The sequence below is a fragment of the Callorhinus ursinus genome, unplaced genomic scaffold, assembly GCF_003265705.2.
Source record: "Callorhinus ursinus isolate GAN/ISIS: 27379988/994484 unplaced genomic scaffold, GSC_fseal_2.0 scaffold24, whole genome shotgun sequence".
Classification (NCBI taxonomy): Eukaryota; Metazoa; Chordata; class Mammalia; order Carnivora; family Otariidae; genus Callorhinus; species Callorhinus ursinus.
Window position 1 is genome coordinate 10310927 of NW_027397086.1, and position 14481 is coordinate 10325407.

General features: G+C 39.5%; 2 protein-coding genes across 4 annotated transcripts in view; one reads left to right on the forward strand and one right to left on the reverse strand.

Annotated features, from left to right (window-relative positions):
* Window positions 1-1674: 1674 nt before the first annotated feature.
* Window positions 1675-6959, reverse strand: B3GALT9 (beta-1,3-galactosyltransferase 9). The gene is made up of 2 exons (XM_025888573.1): window positions 6702-6959; window positions 1675-2778 (listed from the first exon to the last, which is right to left on the reverse strand). Exons 1-2 carry the CDS (start codon window positions 6957-6959, stop codon window positions 1675-1677), a joined length of 1362 nt encoding a protein of 453 aa, XP_025744358.1.
* The window catches only part of FBXW2 (F-box and WD repeat domain containing 2), a 29096-nt gene continuing 21323 nt past the window's right edge, over window positions 6709-14481 (forward strand). For 2 of the 3 annotated variants that reach the window (XM_025888021.2, XM_073905823.1), the window contains exons 1-3: window positions 6709-6850; window positions 6953-7061; window positions 11410-11919. In XM_025888021.2, coding sequence (XP_025743806.1) covers window positions 11430-11919 — 490 coding nt within the window. In that variant the 5' untranslated portion in view covers window positions 6709-6850; window positions 6953-7061; window positions 11410-11429. Of the gene's footprint in view, window positions 6851-6952; window positions 7062-7100; window positions 7339-11409; window positions 11920-14481 lie in introns of those variants that run through there. The other variant, XM_025888022.1, reaches the window with a different exon arrangement.

Consider the following 14481-nt stretch of genomic DNA (forward strand, 5'->3'; position numbering starts at 1 on the left):
AAGGTACAGCAAAATTAAGGAACTTGCACAAGATCACACAGCAAGTGGAGCCGAGATTTGAACCTAAACTGTTTAACTCAAAACATAAATGCTGCCTCTTCCTCTTATTGGACATTTACTGTGGGCCAAATCCAATGCAAAATGCTTGACATATCTCATTTAGTCCATAAGTCCTACAAGGTTGATTTTGTACATAAACTGAGGCTCAGTATATTTTAGTAATATATCAAAAAATAGCTAATAAGTGTCATGGTGGAGATTTTCAAAGTGTATTACTTTGGGAACACCTAAAATCCCGAGAACCCCAGGATGGGAGCTACTGATCTAGTGCCTAGTCTTTATACAAGAGAAATCAGAAAGTGTGTTGTAAGTTGAATTGTGTCCCCAAAAAAAGATAATGTTGGATTCCTAACCCCTGATTCCTAATGTGACCTTATTTTGAAATAGTTTTTGCTGATGTAATCCAAGTAGGATGGGGTCATTTGGGTACCAGTCCAGTGACTGGTATCCTTAGAACAGGGAAATTTGGACACAGCACAGAGGGAAAATTATGTGAAGTCACAGACACACAGGAGAAGGCCATGTATGAAGATGGAGGTAGAGATTAAAGTGATCTGCCTGCAAGCCAAAGAATGCTAAGGATGGTTGTCCACCACCAGAAGCTAGAAAAGACAAGGAAGGATTCTCCCTTCTATAGGCTTCAGGGAGAGCAGGGTCCTGCCAAACCTTACTTTCAGACATTTAGTCTTCAGAACTTTGGGCAAATACATTTCTGTTCTTTTAATTCACCCAAATTGTGGTACTTTCTTACAGCATTCCTAGGAAACTAATAGAGAGTATACATATAACACAAAATGTGAATTTGTTGCATCCTATTTGTAAAGCAGTGTCTAACTAGGACTTGATGAAAATAGCTTTACAAAGAGTTAGAGATCCAAGTCTTTGGTATGGTTTAAGTTAACATATACTAGGTGGTTAATACTTTTAAATTAAGTGAAATTCTACCACCCGATTACTGAAATGTTTCCTGCTTACATCCAAGATGAAAATTTTGTTCAACACATTCCTTAGTGTTTTCCTTCAATTCTGAGTGTTCTCAAAAATCAGTCACCATTGCTATTGCTGAGTCATGACAGTTTCACAGAATATGATGTTTACAAATTCACTAACTGTAAAGAGAAACAAGACTTCTGGTTATAATTAAATGTAATGTTCTCTCATTTCTGGATAAAAGGTTGTATGTTGTTCTTTTTTTGAGATTTATTTATTTATTTTAGAGAGAGAGAGCAGCTTGGAGGGGCAGAGGGAGAGGGAGAAAGAGTTTTAAGCAGACTACACGTTGAGCGCAGAGCCCCACGTGGGGCTTGATCTCACGACCATGAGATCATGACCTGAACCAAAAACAAGAATCAGATGTTTAACTGACTGTGCCACTCAGGCACCCCAAAAGGTTTTATTTTGTAAAGAGTCATGCTCTATCAACTTAAATATCATAAAATGAAATCTCAATATGATATAGTACATCACAGCACTAATAACATTTTGCAACTTGCTAAGAGAAACTACATAAACACAAGGAAGGAGGGATGCCTTCTATAACAAGGTATGAGTTAATTTAAAAATAAGACATTTATAAGAAAAAGCAAAAAAAAAAAAAATAAACCAAAACCCCTCCTAATCACCAAAATACATGCCATTGTTTTTCATGGTACTCATGTGAAAACGTTTAAAGCTGTCAAGGTATGTCAAAAGTTTGCAGGAAATGAGGCCATAGTAAGTCTCAAACAGGGTACATTCTTTCCCAATGCTAATTTCCTTCCACGCCAGGGGCATTTCAGCATCTGTAGTTTCTGAGGACGTAAAAATGAACTTATAGCAACATCTGTTGTATCTGATGTGCTTTTTCCCAGAAAACCTTGAACTGTGGATGGGTATAAGGCCAATGGCCTTAGCACAAATCCCTACAAACACATCAGCAGGAACCATAATGGGTACTTCTTTGAAAACCACATACATCATCCGAGCCACATCTTGGGACATAATGAAGGCCTCACGGCTGCAGTAATCTGGGTAATACTTTTCTGGGTACTCGCTAAAAGGAACAAATTCTTGATTATTGGGGTCTCTGTTGGGTGTATCCTGATGGATAACTCTTCCTAAATAGATATCCTCAAAGTGTTCTTTCAGATTGAGAAGATAGTCTACCACGCTTGGTAGATTGACAAACATCTCTTCATCAACCTTGAGAATGAATAGGGCATTAGGGCAGAAAGTCACAGCCCATTGCATCATTGTGATGATCTTCAGGGTTTGGTTCTCAGAACTGTCCAAGAAGATTCCTTCAATTATATCATTATTCTTATGGGACTCTTTGTCTATCTCTCGCTGGGTAGTTACCAAAACAGGCATTCCCAAAGCAAACAGTGTGAGAATGTGGTGCCCTTGGACACTGGTCACGTTACCCCAGGTTTTCCTGATGAGGTCCCGCCTTGTTCCATTTCCTGGGCTACTGAAGATAAGAGAGAGTAAAAATATATTCTTCCCTTTACACACCTCCGACTGGCTCAGGATATAATACTTGGAAATATTACTTCTTAGGGGTTCCACGTTCAATTTTCTTGCCTTATCCTTTATTTCAAGAACTTTCATATCTACATAAGGCAAAGTGTGCAGAAAGTATTCTTCCATAAAATCAGCCCCAAAAAGCAAGGCATGAAATAGGATAACATTAAATAGAATGAAACACCACTGGTGAGTCCGGAGTCTGCAGAATGTCACCTAAATAAGAAGAAAACACATGATCATTCAAATTTCATCTCTATTCTTGTTTTTGCCCCCACCGAATGCTATAAGTACTTCTTACAGCACTTAGAAGTACACTGTTTTAGGGGTTTCTAATTTATTTTTTTATATGTCTCTCCCACTATATCATGGCCCCTTGGACAGGTGGTTTCCTGCCTCTCTCTTCTCCAGTGCTGCAGAGTTTAGTGTTCAGTATGAAGTAGGAACTGAATAAAATGTTAGTTGGTTGTTTTCTTCCTCTTTTGGATGAAAGCCTACTTACTATATGCAAGGCACTGTGTTAGACACTGGAGAAGCAACGAGGAATCAGACGTAGACACATGGATACAAAGCAGCAAGTGGCATTATTGTGCTAAAAACCTATAGGAAAGTATATGATGTTCTTTCTGGAACTGAAGCACTTGGATCAGTTTCCTCTCTAATTATAAAGGTCAAGGGCTAATTTTCCATGAAATAGTTGCTTTTGTTGGCCAGTGAACAATGCTATTATCAAACATTTACATCCTTCTAGTATGACTTTCCAATTTAATCTAATACTGAATTCTGACACTGTCTTGTTTTGGCAATGTCCCCTAATCCATCTGACACATCTATCAATATGGACAAATTCCCTCTAGCTGCATAGCACCCCTTCGGAGATCTAGGATGGACCTGTGCCAAGTTTACTCCACATCATCAAAGAGATGGAAACTTTCCATCTGGAAGGTAAATACAGTATTGTAACATAACAGAGAAAGGGAACATTAAAGGAATTAAATTTCTACTGGAGCTTCGATTGACAAAGCTTCTCATAACAGTAACCTCTTATTGAGCACTTGCAGTGTGCCAGGCACTGTGCTAAGCCCTTTACATGCCTTAATTCATTTAGCCCTGGTAATATCCTTTTCAGGTTATCTTCAAAATTAAGGTAAGCATCCAAGTTTCATAACTTGCCAAAGATCACTCAATGGGTAAGTACAAAGGGTAGGGCCATGATTTAAATTCAAGTCTGTGAAATTCCAAAGCTCACTCTTAACGACCGAGAATCCTGACTCTCATCTTTTCCTTCTCTGTGCCCACTGAATTGGAAAAGAACAACAAAACAAAATGAATCCCTGCAATTATAATCTGAACTCCTTTCCATTTTCTCAATGCTGATGATTTGCACAGAGAAGATTTTAATAGATATCAAATGCTTCAAAGATTTAAGAAGCTTACCTGCATGTTATCTGTAAGCAGTTTCAGGGCTTTGGAAATTATTGAGTCCAGATGCCAAATGATGCCCAAATGTAGCTCAGCATCATTCCAGTCTAACAGCAATTGAAGTAAAGTACTTTGTGCCTGAGACTTTAAGGATAAAGTTTCTTCCTAATCAACCTGAGCTTTTGTCCCAGAATACCTGCTGGCTCCATAGGAAAGCAAGTGCAGATTATGTTACAGCTAGAGTGAATCCAGAACAAAGAACAGAGAACACAAACCTATTCAAATGCTCCCAACCGTGTGTACCTCTTGAAACTGACCCCTTGCCTTTATGCTGAATTCCTGGTGAAGTAAGTGTGGGAGTTGAAAGAGCAGTTCACCTACATCACCCCTCCACATATCATCACACAAGGAGAAATGTCAAACAGTCAGTTTTGGAGTGCTCTCAAGAAACTAAACAATTGGAATAGTTCCTGCTCCCTGGTATATGCACATGCAAGACATATACTAAACATCAAGGAATATTGTCATCTCTAATGGGTGCATTTTTTTCTCCCAAAAGAAACATCATATGGTGAGGTTTGGTTTATGTTTGCCATTTTCCTAGGGCATGAATGTGTAGGAATTATTCCAAACACTGTTTCTACCAGCAAGTTGAAGAAAAACAACACTCAGCATATTTTCATGTTCTTGTCATATAAGCAGTTGTATTGAGCATTCTGTTTTCAGGCAGGGCTATATTTCATCTTTGTCTTTTCACATGTTGATCTTCCTGCCTGCTACTCACAGCATTTTTTTGGTAATTGTTTAGCTAGGAAAATCTCATTACATTCAAAGTTGGCTATGTTTTCTCAACCACTGTCATGTAATCTTGGAAATTTTTACGAAGTGGGAAAATCTAACCTAAAAAAATGCAAGTGAAAGGAAATTTTTTTTTATTTTTTTTAAAGATTTTATTTATTCATCTGAGACACAGAGATACAGAGAGAGAGAGAGAGCATGAGCAGGGAGAGAGGCAGAGGGAGAGGGAGAAGCAGGCTCCCTGCTGAGCCAGGGGCCCGATGTGGGGCTCGATTCCAGGACCCTGGGATCATGACCTGAGCCAAAGGCAGATGCTTAACCATCTGAGCCACCCAGGCGCCCTGAAAGGAAATTTTTTATACATTCTAAGTTTAACAATTAAATAGGTCTTGTATTTAATTAAATACAAATCCTATTTTGCAATTTTCATTTCTCCACTATAAATTTTGTTCCCAGATCTCCTCTTGGCTTCAACTTAGACAGTTTGGTTTCTTTGTCCATGGGAAGGTCAAACACCATTATCTCCAGGCAGCTCTATCTGGGATTTTCAGTTTGATTCATCAAACTCCTACCTCATTGGGGTTGAGACACATAGGGGTGCTTGGTTTTCTTAATTATCTTGGCATTGCCTTCCCTTTCATAGAGGTTATCCTATCTGTATACCCCTGTCTTCCTAAATTTTCTTATAGTGTTGTCATCAGTCACCCTTTGGCTACAGAGGCTTCCTTTTGCTCTCCCGAGACCTGACTTTCAAGACATCATACTTGACTTCTACCTCAAGTAGTCAAATTTTTATTTCCCATGTTTCAAGTACTTTAGATGAACGCAGGATGCTTGGACCCTTGGTCATTCTCCACCACTAACTGGATATGTGACTGTCTTATGGTCTATATAATGTGCTATCTCTTGGACCAGTGTGTTCAACAGGGTAGCCATTAGCCACATGTGGCTATTTAAATTAATTAAAATTGTATTTCCTCAGTCATATTAGGCATTTTCAAGTGTTCAATAGTCGCAAGAGGCTAGTGGCTGCCCTATTAGACGATGCAAATAGAGAATATCATTGCTGAAAATCCTATCGGATGGTGCTGGTATAAGATACGAGTGTGTGTATGCGGTTTATGAGCCTCTACAGAGAGACAAGGAGAATTTGTGCTCTGAAGGGGGCCTGGGTTGAAATCCTATGATAGCCAGTTACTAAGACTTTAGGCAAGATGCCTTTTGACCTTGGTTTCCCTAGCTCTAAAAACAGAGCTAATAATAGTAACTACCGTATAGGGCTGTTGTGGGAATTGAGCGCGGTGACATAAAGTGATCAGGATAGTGCCTGGCACATAGGATGCACAGTTTTAGTTCTTTGACACTTAAAGATTTATGCTTCATCTTTCAGTCCTCGGAAGGATCACAGGAGGAGGGTACTATAACTACTATGCAGAAGAGGGAAATAAATCCAGAGAGGTTAAATAAGTAGGGCATAGGCACAGCCAGAGTGTAAGAGCTGGGATTCGAATCTAGACCACCTGACTGTTCTTTCGTTCACCCATCCCCTCACTTGCTTAATTTTTCTCCTTAGCCCTTTGCTAAGACTTGCACCATACCTTGTTTAGTTATTTATCTGTCTCCTTCCCCCGCTAGGACGTAAATCCCAGGCGGTCGGGTATTTTTGTGCTTTTGGCTCATTAACCCTATCTCCCAGAACAGTGTTTGGGAAATAATAGGTGGCTCAATGGGTTGTTTGACTTTGGACACGTCTCTGAAATTTTCCTCCCTCTCCTCCGTAAGGAGAGGATAAGAAAAAGTGCCACACAGTGCAAGGTCAGATCGGATGAGAGGCATTTGATAACAGCACGGAAATAAGTTTAGAACGAGGCTCTAAGTTGTAGTGCGCATGCTCCCGCTGCCTCCGCGCTCTTCCCCACCCTCCCGCTTCCCTCCGGTGGCCGGGGCCGGAAGTGCACCCGCGCCCGCTGGGCGCCGCGGGCGGAGGGACGCGCGGAGATGACGCAGGCAGCACCGGAAGCCGCTCCCCTGTGAGGTTGCAGACCCCGAGCGGCGGCCGGTGGTCCAGGTTTGTATGTGAGGCGGGGCCGGGCCGAGGAGGGGGCTCTCAGGCGCCCGCGCCTCTGCTGACCAGCCGCGCCTCGGGTCGTTTGTCTTTCTTTCCCTGCAGGCGCCATGGCTGCGGAGCGGACCCGGCCGCTGCGAGGCTCTGGCGGCCCGAGCGCGCCTAGTCGGTGTGAGCCCGGCGCGAGGTCCCGGGCCCCGGGGCGCTCGCTCAGGTCAGTGCTGCGCGGAACACGACTCTGAAAGCAGGGGACCTGGGAGCGACGAACGGGTTGAAGGGATCTGGAGTTAATTTTAGAGATGGGAAAATTGAGTCTCGGAGTTACTGCCTCTTAGTTCCTCAGTTTCCTTAGCTGTGAAATGAGTTAACGATGTCCCAGGGCTGCCATGACTTTGAAAGATGATGAAGTGTGGCGAGGTGGTTTATGAAGTACAAAGCGCTGTATTAATGTGAGGGACTGCGCCATAGTTGTGGGTATGCGATGGAAACAGGTGTGTATGTGGGGTGCCGCTTGCAATACAGATAACAATATTAATGCTAAATAATAATGGTAACTGGCGTTTCTTGGAGGCTTACAGTGTGTCGGGTACTGTGCTAAACGCTTTGCGTGCATTATCCGACTTAATCCTCACAAAAACCCTTGTAGGAAATGCTGTGCGTGGTTGCATTTTTCAAGTGAAGAGATTGGACTTGAGATGGGTGAAGTGATTTCCCCAGGGTCACTCAGCAACAAGTGGAGTTGCAGAGCCTGTATTTAACACTATTTGTATTCTTTCCGAGCTGTTTTTATTTTATCTTAAAACTAAAGGCGGTTTTAAAGTAAATAGTATATTCACCTGGTTTTAAATTCAAGAAAGGGCTCCTTGCACCTATTCCTTAGCTCTCTAGTTTTCTCTGGAGACAACCAGTATTACCAGCTTCTTGAATATTCAGAAGATGCCAGGCATGTGTATGTTTATAAATACACATTTTCTCAAAACCTCTGTACCCTAACTGCTGATAATGTTTGAGAAGGAAGCAGGGAAGGTGAAGCCTCCTCTCCAGCAACAAATGTCTTGCTTTCATTCTTAACTAGGCCAGGTCCTGGTGGAGAAGAGGAAAACACGTATGCGATGTTTTATCCAGAAGGCTGTCTCTAATAAAACCTAGGGGTATAGGTTTTGTTTTGTTTTGGGAGGGTGGGGGCTGGGAAAGATGTTAAGCTGATGCTTCCAGTGGGACTCTGGGAAAGTCACTCTACTTCTTAGGCCATAAATTTCCTCATTTATTAGTTAAGGGCGGGAGTACTGATACTTTCCACGAAGTTCTGATAATCAAATGAAGTAATGTCTATGAGTAGTACTTGAGTCTTTTAAACCAATACAAATATGAGAGTTGCCTAAGGGAACATTGGGAGTTAATGGCAGAACTAGAGACCAAACCCAGACCTCCCATCTTCCAATTTAGGAGTCTTCATCACACCACCCATTTCGGAGCCTTGTGATTGTTAATATTGAGGGCAGAAGGGCAGGTTTAATGTTTAATCTGAATTGGGGGGAAAAGGGCAAGACAGAATGAAGTGTGGATAGAGACAAAAATGCACGTAGTGGGAAATTCTAGCCTCCAGTCAATAACTGCCCTTAATTATAAAGTTAAATCCCAGTAAGCTTGAGCCCTTGAGTTTTTCCTCCATATACTTTAAGCCATTTTAAGGGAAACTTTATGATAAGGATCATAGGGTAGTAAGGGATGTTAGTGGTCTTATCTGTTCCAGCCTTATGGCTACTATAAGCTTTCCTGGCAGGTATTTGTTGTGATAAAACTAACAAAAATACCATGTGAGTTACTTTAGACTGTGTTAAGGATGTCCTTGCCCTATTTCTGATTTTCATAACTCTCACAGTGAGTAATAGCTTCCATTTTACAGATGACCGAACTGAAGTTTAGAAGTTGGTCAGAGTTGCCCATGATCCCACAGGAAGTAGCTGAATCAGTAAAAGATTTAACTGACTCCAGAGCATTTTCATTTACCTCATTCTGCCTCTGTTTCTAACTGTCCTTGACTTTCCCAGCAGTGGGAATCTCATACTGTTCTGGAGACAGCCCTTAAATTATTGGAAAGCTCCTGTTGAATTGAAATCCTGCTTCCTGAAGTTGTTCCATTTGGACCTTGTGCTGCCAGTACATGATATTCCTAGAGGCTCTCTAAAAGGGTTCGTTTTAGATCTGTGACCTTAAGAAAGTTCCCTCCAAGTCAGTTGATTTTTTTAGAAAAGTAAAAACTGGTGTTTTTTTTAATAGTGTCGAGTTGGGGAAAAAATTGTTAGAGATTAAGAGAATAACCTCTCAGAATCTCAGAAATGGCTGAGTTTTTTAATGGTGCTCATTGGAAAGTTTGTCCCATAATCTTGTGTGGTGTCATGAGTACATTAATTTGGCATTCTGTAGGATGTCTCTTAGTTGTTGTCAATGGTGGGAACCTGATAACATTCTCATGGGTATTATAAATTTGCCTTATAGTCATTTAAATAATAATTCAGCTGCTTATAAGAGGAAATAAACCTTTCTGTGATGGATGTGTGGATACTTGGGTGTGTGTAGGTGTGAGAGAGGAAGTCTTCCACACTTTTTCACTGTAAAAAGTGATTCCTGGGTAGATGTTTTGGTGTATGTTTTTAATTGGCCAGTATTAATTAATTAGCTGTTGTGACATTTTGTGAATGTCCACAGAAAAGGGTTGTTTTGCCTTGCTGTGAGTGGTTTTTTTATAGTAAAAAATTTCCAGAAATGTTAAAAATGTTGTTTGGATGCAGAAGGAGGAGGCTTGTTAGCTTGCTTTGTTGATAAAACTTTTGGTGAACTATTTTTTGGTTGCCAAGTAAATCCTTAAACTAATAAATCCTACCTAGCCCAAACTCAGAGGATTCCAAAGTATTATTTTAAAGTTCATTCACTGTTCCCAAAACCAAACTATGAGATAGGAGATGATATGATTAGAAGGTTTGGTTGCTTTTACTCTTTTGTGTCCAATAACATTCTTGCCAAATTTGGTATTGGGAAATTAATGGAAATGATTTTTACTGACCTACATGAACAAAGTTGGAAGATGAGATCTGGCTTTTGATGTAGACCTGACCTAGAAGACGTATATGGGAAGGAATTTATTTTCCTCTTCCACATTAATTTGGATATAAAGAAAATTAGTATGACAGTCTGGTGGGAGAATAAGTGATCAGATTAGAAGGAAAGATGGTTTTCTTTTTAAATTATGGAAATGTTTAAACATAACGATAATAAAGAGAATAAAAACCCTCCATCACCAGCACTAACATCTGTCAACATATAGCCAACCTTGGGAAAGATGTTTTTACTGATTTGTTTCATTTTTTGTTTTCTTTTCATTAGTTTAGTCCCTTTTGTTAAAAGTGGGTTGATGCTTTGACACAGTATGTAATGCTGTATACTTGTAAGGTTTTTTTTTTGTTCCAGTTAGTCCTGGAGCAATTTGTCATTCTCCTAAAGGAGAAGGTGCTATAATCAGGTAGTTATAGTGCCTCCAGATTTTATGACCAGCTTATGATGCTCCTGGTTGTAGCTGTTGTCAGGGAGAGACAGCTTGATGTGGTCGGAAGAGTACTGATGGTGAGAGCACTGACCTTCAGGCTGTTCTGATGTGATTTTAATGGCTCTGTTGACTACAGGCAAATCACTACCTTATATGACTTTTAATTTTCTCTTCTGCAAAGTGGACATGATGCTACCTGGTTTTTTGGTGTTTTGGAAGCATCAGGATTACTCATTTGACTTATTTGTGCAGGCTTCCTTGACCCTCATTGCTCTGTGTGGCACATGGTTAGGAGTTGTCACCAGCTCATACGAGGCTTATAAAAACTGTGTGAGGCCACGTAAGGCCTATTCATGTTCTAACAGGCAGTGCCATAAAGGAAGTAGAAGAACCAGAATACCTGAGCCACATAACTTATTACATCTGCTTATTTTTCTTCCCTAAACTCTTTTTGCCTGAACATCTATTGAAAAGCCAGTAGTCAGTTTTGTGATTTTGGTAACAGGTCAGGCTGTGCCTAGCATAACTAATATATCCAGTTACTGCTCAGGAGACTTGCCTTCTGGTTGTCACATGCCGGTGCTTATTTTTGTGATTTTAGTACCCAAATAGAGTGTATTAAGGAAATAGTGTTATAATGGTTTTGATGAGGGTGGGGTGGGGAGAAGTATATTATGTAGAATAAACTATTTTATAATGAATGAATACTTTGTAAATCTTTTACTGTGAAGATGCATGTAGCATTTGCTAGACTTCAAAAGGAGCAAGTCACATATACCTACATGAGTCTCACTGACTTGTGTTTCAGAGATCATGATATATTAAAAGTATGTTTTCTCAAATGTATTTTCCTCTGTGTGCATGGAAGATTTTCAAATGCAGTATATTAACTGTAAAGTTGTAGTAACTCAGCATAAAGTTGTAATGCCAAGTTTTTTACACTAATTTTCATTTGTTAGCAGTCTTGCTTGAACAGTCTTTTTGAGCAGAACTAATACAATATTTTGATGTGCCACAGGTAAATTTTTCCATAACCTTATGGAGAGAAAGGACTTTGAGACATGGCTTGATAACATTTCTGTTACATTTCTTTCTCTGACGGACTTGCAGAAAAATGAAACTCTGGATCACCTGATTAGTCTGAGTGGGGCAGTCCAGCTCAGGCATCTCTCCAATAACCTGGAGACTCTCCTCAAGCGGGACTTCCTCAAACTCCTTCCCCTGGAGCTCAGTTTTTATTTGTTAAAATGGCTCGATCCTCAGACTTTACTCACATGCTGCCTCGTCTCTAAACAGTGGAATAAGGTGATAAGTGCCTGTACAGAGGTGTGGCAGACTGCATGTAAAAATTTGGGCTGGCAGATAGATGATTCTGTTCAGGACGCTTTGCACTGGAAGAAGGTTTATTTGAAGGCTATTTTGAGAATGAAGCAGCTGGAGGACCATGAAGCCTTTGAGACCTCATCATTAATTGGACACAGTGCCAGAGTGTATGCACTTTACTATAAAGATGGACTTCTCTGTACAGGTAAGAGATCCTGGAACGGTTTTGTTGTTGTTTTGCATTTCATAGGGTATAATCTTAGAAACAGAACAAACGACTCCTTAGGCTTGAGGATGGCAAGTATTAATTATATGAGTTATCTATGGTGGCATTCCCCCTTCCCCCATCCCTGACTGGTTTTACCTCCCTTTATCCTCTTTCGTTCCAGGAAACAAATCATTTTTATAAAATTGTATGAGAAGAAAGCTTCAGACATTCTTTTAAATGTGATGTGAATCAGGAAGCTGTAACTATTTTTTTCAGTGCTTTTTCCTTCCATGTACGGTTCTCCATGTTGGTTAACATTTTTTTTTCTGTCGGCAATGTTTTTTGAGAAAAATCAGTGAAAAAGTTGGTGTCTAGACCTAGTGAGTAGTTAGATCATCTTGGAAGAATTACTTAACCTCTCTGTGTTTGTTTCCTTGTCTCTATAATATGGGAAGGGAGGTATTTCTCTTGTGCTGTAAATTCCTGTAGTTCTAAGAAGAATTAGAAGAGTTTGGGCATGGAAACAAAGTTAGATATTTTAACCCTAAGCAATTAAGTAACTATATAACAAATAAAATAATCATTAAAATTTGTAATTATGTATATCTTCTAATTATAATGAGCATGTGTTTCTATGCATAATTATAATCAGTGCACATGTTTTAGGCAATACATTTTGATAGGCATTGTAAGTAATTCTTAGGCAATGTCTAGAATGGTTCCAGGCAGTTCTTATCAATGATCCCAATGCCTATTCACTTTCATTGTATATAATATTTAGGGATACTTGGTATTCTTTCTTCATTCAAGATAATTCCTTTCTTCTTCTTTTTTTTAAATATTTATTTATGAGAGAGAGAGAGAGGGAGCAGAAGCGGGAGGGGTATAGGAAGAGGGAGAGAAAATCTCAAGCCGACTCCACACTGAGCATGGAGCCCGACACACAGAGCTTGATCTCACAGCCCTGAGATCACAACCAAAACCGAAAACCAAGAGTCAGATGCTTAACCAACTGTGCCATCCAGGCACCACCGCCCCCCCCTGCCAAGATAACTTCTAAATAGTTGCCTTTTTTTAATTGCATATACTGTTCCTTTGTGTAACTATGTCATCATTATTTGGCCAGTTCAGTATTAATGCATATTCAGATTGTTTCTGTTTTTATGAATATTTTTGTTTGCATTTTTTTCCCTTGAATTATTTACTTGGGGCAGAAGCCTCAAAGTAGAATCACAGATCCAGAAATATGAATGGTTTTAAAGCTCCTTTTACTGTCCTTCCCAGATTGGTGCCATGGCCACAGCAAAGTTTTAAATAACCTGCTTAAATAAACAAACAAACAAATAAATAAATAAATAAAAAATCAAACCAGCCTGCTTCTCTCTGAGCGTTCCACCAGAATCAATTTTAATATTTTTGAGATGTATGATTTCTCAAGGATATACATTTTCTCATGTGGTGATATAGTCTCTGAAATGCTAGATACTTTGCCAGTTTTATAAAATAAACATTAAGGCATTTCGTGGTTTCATTTGTTGTCATCCTGAAGTTACTCCATGCTCATGTTATTCCCTGTCCTATAAGCCAGATTATTGGAAAAGCATCATCCGTTCTTTTATATTTTGATGTACTTTCCCATTTGGGGTGATGGCTTTTCTTTGTCCTTTTTGCCTTATGATCAATGGCAGGTAGTTTTTAAAGATTAAGATACAGTATTACCTTTGAGATTTGTGCTTATTTGTACTTAGGTAAATACTGGCAGTTGACTCATTTTCAGAACCACATCGAGCTTTTAAAAAAAAAATTCTTATCAAACTTTACTTTTGAAATGCAGTAAAACTTCAGTTACTTGAAGCAGAAGTGAATGGGACACATTCACTGAAATTCTTTAACTACCTGGAAAGTTAATATCTACAATATCTACAGGTGCCCAACCCTGCATTTTAAAGTTATTTTCTAGGTTGGTCTATATTTTGTATTTTTTATTCTGATTAAATTAATCAGGTTTGCATATTGAAAATTATGCCCTATTGAAAATAATCTAATAGCATCCCTGGGACTGTAACCAGTGAGGGAAGTATTTGTTATACCAAATACATGTGTTTGTTTCATGCTATTACTGAAGAGCTTGTGTTTTCTCTGTGGTTGAATTGGGAAATTCTGAATTTGGCAGTAAGTTTACAGTGACATCTTTAGATTAGCCCCTTGAACAAGCAATAAAATAGTATTGCCAAAAAGATTGATGGCTTATGCTAAAAATTAACATAGTATAGTTAATGAGATAGTTATCCTTCTGCTTAGTTCTGAAATGCTAAGAAAAGAACCTGTTGTGCTTTGTGCCATCCAGTAGATATTTATAAAATGAGCTCCATGTGAAAGACAATGTGAGGGCATACATGGATGAATTAGGACAATTCTTTGCTCAGAGAAAGTACACACTGGGATTAGAAGGTAACCTGATTAAGTAAAAGTCTCCGTGTAGACTGTGCTAATCAGAGAGCACTTGCCCTTCTAGAGACGGTGTAGTGAATTATTGTCATGTGGGATCTAAGCTTAGAG

Bases quoted from the DNA above. Each gene is read 5' to 3' on its own strand.
- B3GALT9 (XM_025888573.1), bottom strand. From the start codon at position 6,959: ATGGCGCCTGCAGGGAAAGAAAGACAAACGACCCGAGGCGCGGCTGGT. The intron at 2,779-6,701 runs GTGGGGAAGAGC...CTTCTTATTTAG, and splicing joins CACCGGAGGGAAGCGGGAGG to GTGACATTCTGCAGACTCCG.